Below are 10,771 nucleotides of genomic sequence, written 5' to 3'. Positions count from 1 at the left end.
GTTTCCAAACCAGCCCAGCGGAAATAGTGGCAGAATCCGAGGGAACCGTCATCTGTTTACGGCTGTTCGCTCGCGATTAACAGCCGCACCATACAAAACACCTACTACAGGAAAAGTGACCAACGCGAACCCAATACGTGCCACAACCCACAAACCAGGACGACGAATTGCTGCAGCTTTCGTGCCGGAAACAGCGCTCCCGCCCCGCCCCCTGCCAGGCTCCGCCCATCTCATGAATATCGAGCGCCAGATTAACATAGTGGCTAGGCGGCGCACACCGTGCAGACGGCTATTTGTTGCGGCGGCAGCTGCTGCTGTTACTCGGGCGGGTTTTGTCTGTTAGTTTCGGGGGTGCTGTAGCAAGTTCCGTTGTTATTTGGTAGCGCCACCGCTAATAGCACTGACTCCTGCTGCCGGAGAGCGTCTCGGAGCCTGGAAGGGGCCTCCCTCTCTTTCTTCCTCCTTCCCTCGATGGCAGGCTGGAAGGACGGCGTGGCGCAGGAGAAGTATCGGCTGGTGGTGGTGGGAGGCGGCGGCGTGGGCAAATCGGCTCTCACCATCCAGTTCATCCAGGTGAGTGTTCCCTCCTCCCGGCCTAGAGGGGCTTCCGCACTCCCAGTCCTTGCCCGGGTTGGTAAGGGTTACTCTCTCTCTTCTTGTATCTCATCTTTCCTGTGCGTTATCTACGGTTTCCAGATTTCAGCTTCCTAATGCAGCCCTGGGTTTGTGGTTTAAGTTTGAGAAAGCTCAGACCCATTCCTTCCCTCCTCCTCCGTCTGAAACCGCTGAACTTTAACTCTTGTCTGTTCCTGGGAAACGAAACCGACCCCTTCCTGGACCTGACACTGATTTCGCACTCCTTTCCTTTCTGTTCTATGTGGGGGAGTGGCCTAATGGTTAGTGCAGCGGCTTTGATCCTGACAACCTGGGTTCAATTCCCACTGCAGCGCCTTGTGACCTTGGGCAAATCACTTAACCCTCTATTGCCCCAGGTACAAAAACTTAGATTGTGAGCCCTTTGGGGACAGAGAAAGTACCTGCGTACGTCTAGTAGTTTTCCGTCCAGTTCAGAAGTGTATCTTCAGGAGTTAAGCCTAAAAGGGTTGCTTTAAACTCTGTCCCACGTTTCCGGAACGTCTGTTTGCACTTGGTAGAGGGATCAAGTTAACAACCCTGGGGAATAGCAGACTTGTTTTTATGTGAACTTTTATTTGACTGGTGGCATTTTATTTTAAATGTTTTCTTGAACTGTGGGATCAGTATCTTTTTTTTTTTTTTTTGTCCTATAGTAGTTTATAATCTGTCCAAAAATTGTGTTAACATAGTTTCATTGAATTGTACGAGGCGTGGGCTGATCAGACTTTAGGGGACGGCAGAACCTGATGACCTGTCATTGGGAAATAGTGTAAAGGATCCTGTTCATTGCGTCAGTATGCAGAGAAGAAAAGAATGCAAAATATTATTTACTTAACAACATGCTGCATGTAACTTAGAATAAGCGACTGGATCAGTGCTAAAGTAATGAATTGCCGTGAGTTCAGGGTTACTGTTATGCTATATTTATTTATTTGGATTTTGCTCACACCTTTCAGTAATAATGTGGCTCTAAGGGTGCCCTTCTATATCTAGTTTGCGATGGATTGATTTCTAATGATCTCTCGATTCATCAGGGCAAGTCCTTATTGTTTGCTATAAGTTAGTACACATTTGTTTTCATTGTGTATGCTTGCTTGAGTTCAGTGAAAGTTGATATGTGCTATCTAGTCTATACTAACTGCACATTTCTAGAACTTTTTTCTAACCCTTGGAGATTCTTTGTATTGTTCTTATGGTATGTAGTTTCCCCCATGTATAGACTGCATGAAATGATTTTGTTGTAGTGACCTTAGACTTTGATAGCTGGGATATAAATAAATAAAAATTGTAGGAGAATAGAGTAACCACAGCCCTAGCACTCTTCCTTTTCTCTTTTTCTCTCAGCCAAAGTTTTTATTGATTTTTGGAATGTACATCATAAAACTGCAACATTTTAGATGTGTGATATGGACTAGGTTAGAGCTTTATGTAGCTTTTGTGCAATCTGGATAGACTGATGCTTCTGAATAGTTCTACAGAATAAATTGCAGTAGACAGGATAAAATATCAGAAGAGGATGTCTCAGTAGCTTTGTGCTTTGACAGGCGATCACAGGTTTTTGGTACAGAATAAACAGCACTTGCACTGTTTTCTGTTTTGTTTTTACACACAGGTAGATAGCAATTTGGTCCTAGCAGTTAGTTGACAAATAATCACAAAAATAAAAGAATTGGAAAAGATTTCCTGCTTTGTATCTGGTTTGTAATTCTAGAGGCTCTCAATACTACTACTACTACTACAAATGCCAGACCCACTTGTGGGGTGGGGGGCTATCATTGAAGACAGAACATGTCTGATTTGAAGCTTTCATAAAACATCCTGGACTGATCTCTCATTAGGCAGATCTTGATAGCGATGATACTTTTTTGTGTGAATTCAAACCAGTTCTTGAGCTTATAAAATCCAGCCTTTAAAGAACACATTCTTTGAGCTTATCCTTCAGTGCGTGTTTCTACTTAAACTTATTCTCTTAGAGTGTGAAATAAGACAGGTGCTTTGTTTTGGCGAGAGGGAAATATGAAAATTTTTAATAAAGAGTTGGCATGTGTAAGTGTATAAAAGTAATATTTCCAGATATAATTAAGCTCTGAAAGAATATTGTAACAATTTACATTAAAGCTGTTTGAATGGTGTTGTATGGATTTCAGTATTCATATTTCTTTTTAAATTTGGAGGTAGAATTCAATACGGGACTAAGTGATTATTTCAGAAGCTGACTTCATCCGATTATATAGGATGTCACTGTTAGATGGCATCAGCTCCTGAAATGAGACTGTAGTCTTACCATGTAGTAAATGTGGAGAACACAACAGTTTTTTTTTTTTTTTTTTTAAACAAAAAGTGAAATGCAAGTCCTGTACTAGCCTTTTTAAGACATATTGAAGCCTTATTTTGTGTGATCCAGGCTGCTATTTTGTGAGGTTGTTGCACCTGATGACTGGCAATCATTGACTTTTTTTTCCCCCCTCTGTCTATTGTGTGTGCGCCCATTATGAAAAATCCTTGCACCATCATTATAACCTTTTCTTTTTTTTTTTTTTTTTTTTAATTCTTGGTAGAATTGAGACTTGAATAGGCTTGAATGAGAGCTTCCAGTGTCAGGGTTTGTGGGAAAGTAGGTTTTTTCCAAGGCTTATGTAGCATACGCTATGTCTAAGAAGTACAATACTTTCCATGGAAAGGGAGGGCTGCAGTTTCACAAAAAGTAAAACTTCTTTGAAATGGCTACAAAGAGATGCATGTGATACATGATTCATAAATCATTTTAAAAGCCTTTATTTCAGTGATAATTTTTCAGGGTGGTGTTAGCTTGATATGTCTTCATTTGATATTAGAACTTTATGTGGTATTGGAATCTGTTGAGTGCCACAGATGCTGCCAAGTCAGTTGCTTTAATAATGAGTAATGACATCACAAGGCACTGATAGTTCTAGGCAAATTCAAATAGCTTGAAAGACAATGTGCATGATTTACATACTTGTAAGTAAAATAATATTTGTGTGTGTGGCATAAACAGCATATGTGGCCTGTGCCCATTAGATAACTTTTTTTATTCTTGCTTTTCATTCATGAATTATTGGGGAGAATTCATAAAGCTTTATTTCTCAGTAAAACTCTTCCTCTCCTCCTGATGTTTACGATCACTGAGGAGGAAGGGGAGGGCATTATTTAATGCGTCAGTGTATTGTATATTTAGCTTTACGTAGTCTTCAGAAGTAAAATTAAGATCCTAATTAATTCTCCCTCCCTTATGGGGATGGTGGTGTGGGGCATCAAGGCTATAAGGTGCATGCTCATGGTTTCACTATAAATCTTACAGAAGTAGATCTTAGCATATGATCTACAGGATAATGCATTTTACAGCTACAGGATATATGCATGGATACAGAGTTTACTTGCTCGTATAAATGCTTTAGTGTAGTTATTGATTAGCAGCATTGTTTTAAATGCTGTTCTTAAACGGTATGAGAGTCTAGTCCAGGTCTTATTCGTGTTTTTTTACCTCAAAGTAAAAAATTGTGTGCCCTCCACATTTTGCCTTTGGGATCCACACAGTAGTCCGTGTAATCATTACATACATAATAAATGTTTAGTATTTGTATTTCACGTTTGAGGTGAAACTGAGGCCAAGTTGGAGTCCTGACCTTTGCTTTTGGAGCCACTGTTAATCATCCTTTGAGTGCAGTTTTCCAATACATACTGCAATCCACTTAAGAGCAAGGATCTGGGACCTAAGAAATAAATGCAGTTAACAGGGAGCGTGCACTTTACCGTTGTGACACAAAGAAGCTTGACATCTGATAAACATATATACAGTACTGTTATACGTACAGTATACAGTCTCCGTTAACTGACGTTAGGCTTCTTACTTAAACTAATCAGTCATAGTCCTCTGTCCACTATTGTGTCTGTGAGTTCCATAGACTACGTCTGCCAGACGGTAAAAACTGTCATAGCACTGACATCCAGTGGCCTCCAGGTAGGCCCGCACGATGTTGAGACTCACCAGCGCTCTTGCAAAAGTGACAGGAGGTTGTTGAATTTTGTCAGCATATGCCTCGCTGCTCATTTCATCATCTGTTTCATCATCAGCCATTGCCTGCATGTAGGCGCATATCTCGACATCAGTGCTGTCTTCAGCTGTTTGTAAATCGTAATCAACAGCTACATAGCGATGAAACGCCTCTTCAGTAACACCAGCTGGGATTCAATAGCCTGTTCATCTGACGCGTTTGCAACAGCTGCATCTGTTTCGTCCCTCTACCATCCTTAACAAAGCTTGCCCGCTTGTAGCAGTTCACAATGGTTGCCTGTGTAACATGATTCCAGGCTTCTTTCTGCATATGTAGGGAATACAACAGTGATAGATTACGAGCCAGTTCAACAGTACTTTTATACTTGCCAATCTGGTCAACCATAACGCTCATCAGACAACGTAGCACAAGAGCCCAATAATGTTGTTTGAAATTGGCTATTATGCCCTGATCCATAGGTTGGATCAGAGAGGTAGTGTTTGGTGGCAGGAAGACGACCTTGACGTTAGCCTGACATCATCACTGTGTGCAGCACAATTATCACAAAGCAACAAAATCTGATGCTTTTGTGCCCACATTCTAGTGTCTAACTTCTTTAGCCACTGCTTCCAAATTTCCCCAGTCATCCATGAATTTGCGTTAGCCTCTTATGACATAGGAAGTCGCTTAACATTCTTGAAGCAACGGGGCTGTTTGCTCTTTCCAATGATGAGGGGTTCCAACTTCTCACTCCCATCCATATTGCAGCAAAGGAGGATCATCAGTCGGTCCTTCGGCGTTTTACTTCCTGTAGTTTTGGCTTGTTTGAATGCAAGTGTTCCATCAGGAATCACTCGCCAGTAGAGTCCGTTTTCGTCAGCATTGAAAATGTCACGAGGTGCTAACACGTTCAAGATGTTATGAAGAACTGAAACAACCCAATTTTCAGCACCAAAGTCATCAGCGTCTTGTTTTTCACCATGCTGTTTATTGAATTTTATGTTGTTTCTCTCCTTCCATCTTTCCAACCATCCAACAGTGGCTTTGAATTCAGTTAGTCCAAGACTTTCAGCTAGCTGATTAACTTTCTCCATAAGCAGGGGACCTCTGACAGGAAACTGTCTGCTCCTGACTCGAGAAAACCACGTGCCAATCAGCTTCCATATTCCGTGCGTGTGCTTATGCGGAGTCTTTCCTGCAGAGGAGCGGTCTTAAACCATGCATATAAGCGAATCTTGCACTTATCAGTGGTGCGCTAAACCGAAGTTTGTCCCCATAGAAATTGATGGTGCCAAAAACGGGACCGAAGTACAGCATGCAGTTAAACAGAGCATGCGCTTATCCAACATGCACTGTGTATATACAGTGCACTCCATTTAAATTTACTGCCCCTTTAACTGCCACAGGCAGAGTAAGTGAAAGAATGTTGTTAGAGTGTACACTGGGGTCGTTGTCTTTGCGGCGGAACTGTAAGACTTGGCTGAACGAATAGAAGTTCTGAAAAAATAATTAGAAAACAAAGTCAAGCATCTATTGCTAAAGAATATGGTGTCAATCCCAGTGACATTTCACGTATCTTGAAGCAGAAAAACCAGCTTCTGGAAGACTGGCAAAACAATACAAATCCACACCGGAAACGAAAACGGGCGGGAAAAGCTGAGGAGGTAGAAGATGCTCTTCTTCTGTGGTTTTTTTGAGTCAGGAGCAGACAGTTTCTTGTCAGTGGTTCACTTCTTATGGAGAGAGCTAACCAGCTAGCAGAATTTCTTGGACTAACTGATTTCAAAGCCACTGTTGGATGGTTGGAAAGATGGAAGGAGAGGAACAACATAAAATTCAAGAAACAGCATGGTGAGAAACTGATGACTTTGGTGCTGAAAATTGGGCTGTTTCAGTTCTTCCTACCATCTTGAACGAGTTTGCACCTCGTGACATTTTCAATGGTGAAGAAAACGGTATCTACTGGCGAGCGATTCCTGATGGAACACTTGCATTCAAACATGCCGAAACTACTGGAGGTAAAACGTCAAAGGACCGACTGACGATCCTCCTTTTGCTGCAATACGGATGGGAGTGAAGGTGGAACCCATCATCATTGGAAAGAGCAAACAGCCCCGTTGCTTCAAGAAAGTTAAGCGACTTCCTGTGTCATACGATGCTAACTCAAATTCATGGGTGACTGGGGAAATTTGGAAGCAGTGGCTAAAGAAGTTAGACACTAGAATGCGGGCACAAAAGCGTCCGATTTTGTTGCTTTGTGATAATTGTGCTGCACACAGTGATGATGTCAGGCTGTCTAATGTCAAGGTGGTCTTCCTGCCACCAAACACTACCTCTCTGATCCAACCTATGGATCAGGGCATAATAGCCAATTTCAAACAACATTATCGGGCTCTTGTGCTACGTTGTCTGATGAGCATTATGGATGACCAGACTGGCAAGGAAAAATGTGTTGTTGAAGTGGCTCGTAATCTATCACTGTTGGACTCCCTACATATGCAGAAAGAAGCCTGGAATCATGTTACACAGGCAACCATTGTGAACTGCTACAAGCGGGCAAGCTTTGTTAAGGATGTGGAGGGGGACGAAAAAGATGCAGCTGTTGCAAACATGTCAGATGACAAGGTTATTGACATCCCAGCCAGTGTTACTGAAGAGGAGTTTCATCGCTACGTAGCTGTTGATTACGATCTACAAACAGCTGAAGACAGCACTGATGTTGAGATATGCGCCTACATGCAGACAACAACGGCTGATGATGGAACAGAGGATGAAATGAGCAGCGAGGCACATGCTGACGAAATTCAACAACCTCCTGTCACTTTTGCAAGAGCGCTGGAGAGACTCAACACCGTGCGGGCCTATCTGGAGGCCACTGGATGTAACATAGTAACATAGTAGATGACGGCAGAAAAAGACCTGCACGGTCCATCCAGTCTGCCCAACAAGATAACTCATATTTGCTGCTTTTTGTGTATACCCTACTTTGATTTGTACCTGTGCTCTTCAGGGCACAGACCGTATAAGTCTGCCCCGCACTATCCCCGCCTCCCAACCACCGGCTCTGGCACAGGCATAGACCGTATAAGTCTGCCCAGCACTATCCTCACCTCCCCACCACCAGCCCTGCCTCCCAACCACCGGCTCTGGCACAGACCGTACAAGTCTGTCCAGCACTATCCCCGCCTCCCAACCACCAGTCCCACTTCCCACCACCGGCTCTGGTACAGACCGTATAAGTTTGCCCAGCCCTATCCCCGCCTCCCAACCACCAGCCCCGCCTCCCGATCTTGACTAAGCTCCTGAGGATCCATTCCTTCGGCAAAGGATTCCTTTATGCTTATCCCACGCATGTTTGAATTCCGTTACCGTTTTCATTTCCACCACCTCCCGCGGGAGGGCATTCCAAGCATCCACTACTCTCTCCGTGAAAAAATACTTCCTGACATTTTTCTTGAGTCTGCCCCCCTTCAATCTCATTTCACGTCCTCTCGTTCTACCACCTTCCCATCTCCGGAAAAGGTTCGTTTGCGGATTAATACCTTTCAAATATTTGAACGTCTGTAACATATCACCCCTGTTTCTCCTTTCCTCCAGAGTATACATGTTTAGTTCAGTAAGTCTCTCCTCATACGTCTTGTAACGCAAATCCCATACCATTCTCGTAGCTCCTCTTGTTGACCTATAAGTGCATTCACTCTGCAGCCCCTCACTACCTCTCCACCCTCATCTCTCCCTACACTTCTTCCCTAGAACTCCATTCACTAGGCAAATCTCTCCTAATTGCAACCTTCTCCTCCATCGCTAACTCCAGACTCCGCTCCTTCTATCTCACCGCACCTTATGCCTGGAATAGGCTTCCTGAGCCATTACGTCTAGCTCCATCCCTGGCTGCCTTCAAATCCAGGCTAAAGGCCTACCTGTTTGATGCTGCTTTCAACTCCTGACTTGTAATTTTTATCTTATCTTATCTTATCCTTATGTATCCTTCTGTCTGTCCTTCCCTTATCCTTTTTGGTCCTGTTTGTCCTGATTTAGATTGTAAGCTCTTTTGAGCAGGGACTGTCTTCTTCATGTTCAATTGTAAAGCGCTGCGTAAGACTTGTAGCGCCATAGAAGTGATTTATAGTAGTAGTAGTATATCAAGTCCCATTTACCTTTCAAAATCCTGGGTTATAACTGTTCTACCAACTCAAGTGATCAATAATAGCTAACACAGCACCCGAAACTTCTTCAATTATTTAAACAGCAATAATTACTGAGGGATTAATAATCAGAAGGGCTCCCCTTCCCTCGACAAATGGTCCTAATTTCATCCGGGGTGGGACACGGATTTTATTTCTTCTCCCAGGGCGTTAAAGAAAGAAAGAAAAAAAAGTACCAATGCATAAAAACCACAGCTCTAACAATGTGCTTATTTAAACAAGATCTTCCTATGGGGGGGGGGGGGGGGGAGGAGAGAAGAGGCGCTAGTAAATGGCCGCGGCCCTGTTTCTTTCCACGCATTGTGACCGAAGACCCTGCTTCCTCTTAGGCCACCCCATCTCCTCCGGGCCCATGGGAAAAGGCAATATAACTCCCAAGCACCTCTTCCCGGCCTAGGCCTCAGCGCTGCACTACACAAAAGATGGCCATAGAGCACACGTTACATCATCTGTCGAGACCTCTCGCTTTGTTCCACGCCGAAGCCCGTCTGCGGAGCTCATCTCGAGCCGGGCCCGAGCCGCGCTGCCACCAGACCTCCCCTTTCTCAAGGTCCCGCGATTTGCAGGCTGGACCTCTTGTCTCGGGCCCACTAACACCACCACCACGATGTCAGTCCTATGACAGTTTTTACCGTCTGGCAGACGTAGTCTATGGAACTCACAGACCCAATAGTGTAAAGAGGACTATGATTACTTCAAGTAAGCCTAACGTCAGTTAACAGAGACTGTATACTGTACGTATAATAATAAACAGTACTGTATATATGTTTATCAGATGTCAAGCTTCTTTGGGTCACAACGGTAAAGTGCATGCTCCGGTTAACTGCATGTGTTTCTTTGGTCCCAGAACCTTGCACTTAAGCGGATTGCACTGTGTGTGTGTGTGTGTGTATATATATGTGTGTGTGTAGTTTTTATATTGGTTTTATAAAATTGTAAAATAAGAAATTAGACCAGTGGACTCTTAGCTTTTGATATTAATCTCCACATATGGCCCTGAATGACTTTTGCCTTTGTGATTTGTTAAACAGTAGACCATTTTAGTTTGCAAGTGTGTCACATAAGTACATAAGTAATGCCACACTGGGAAAAGACCAAGGGTCCGTGGAACCCAGCATCCTGTCCACGACAGCGGCTAATCCAGGCCAAGGGCACCTGGCAATCTTCCCAAATGTACAAATATTCTATACGTATTATTTCTGGAATTGTGGGTTTTTCCCAAGTCCATTTAGTAGTGGTTTATGGACTTGTCCTTTAGGAAACTGTCTAATCCCTTTTTAAACTCTGCTAAGCTAACCGCCTTCACCACGTTCTCAGGCAACGAATTCCAGAGTTTAATTATGCATTGGTTGAAGAAACAGTTTCTACTATTTGTTTAAAATTTACTACACTGTAGTTTCATCGCATGCCCCCTAGTCCTAGTATTTTTGGAAAGCGTGAACAGATGCTTCACATCTACCTGTTCCACTCCACTCATTATTTTATATACCTCTATCATGTCTCCCCTCAGTTGTCTCTTCTCCAAGCTGAAAAGCCCTAGCCTCCTTAGTCTTTCTTCATAGGGAAGTCGTCCCATCCCCGCTATCATTTTAGTTGCCCTTTGCTGCACCTTTTCCAATTCTGCTACATCTTTCTTGAGATGCGGCGACCAGAATTGAACACAATACTCAAGGTGCGGTCGCACCATGGAGCGATACAACGGCATTATAACATCCTCACAACTGTTTTCCATACCTTTCCTAATAATACCCAACATTCTATTCGCTTTCCTAGCCGCAGCAGCACACTGAGCAGAAGGTTTCAGTGTATTATCGACGATGACTCCCAGATCCCTTTTTTGGTTCGTGACTCCTAATGTGGAACCTTGCATGACGTAGCTATAATTCGGGTTCTTTTTTCCCACATGCATCACCTTGC

At 43.4% G+C, this 10,771-nt stretch overlaps 1 protein-coding gene across 1 annotated transcript in view; it reads left to right on the top strand.

Moving 5' to 3' along the window:
• The first annotated feature begins 273 nt into the window (after nucleotides 1-273).
• The window catches only part of RRAS2 (RAS related 2), a 158,093-nt gene continuing 147,595 nt past the window's right edge, over nucleotides 274-10,771 (top strand). The window contains exon 1 of the mRNA XM_030201036.1: nucleotides 274-573. Coding sequence (XP_030056896.1) covers nucleotides 472-573 — 102 coding nt within the window. The 5' untranslated portion in view covers nucleotides 274-471. The remainder of the gene's footprint in view (nucleotides 574-10,771) is intronic.

The sequence above is a fragment of the Microcaecilia unicolor genome, chromosome 4, assembly GCF_901765095.1.
Source record: "Microcaecilia unicolor chromosome 4, aMicUni1.1, whole genome shotgun sequence".
Classification (NCBI taxonomy): Eukaryota; Metazoa; Chordata; class Amphibia; order Gymnophiona; family Siphonopidae; genus Microcaecilia; species Microcaecilia unicolor.
This window is presented reverse-complemented; position numbering and strand designations above follow the sequence as displayed.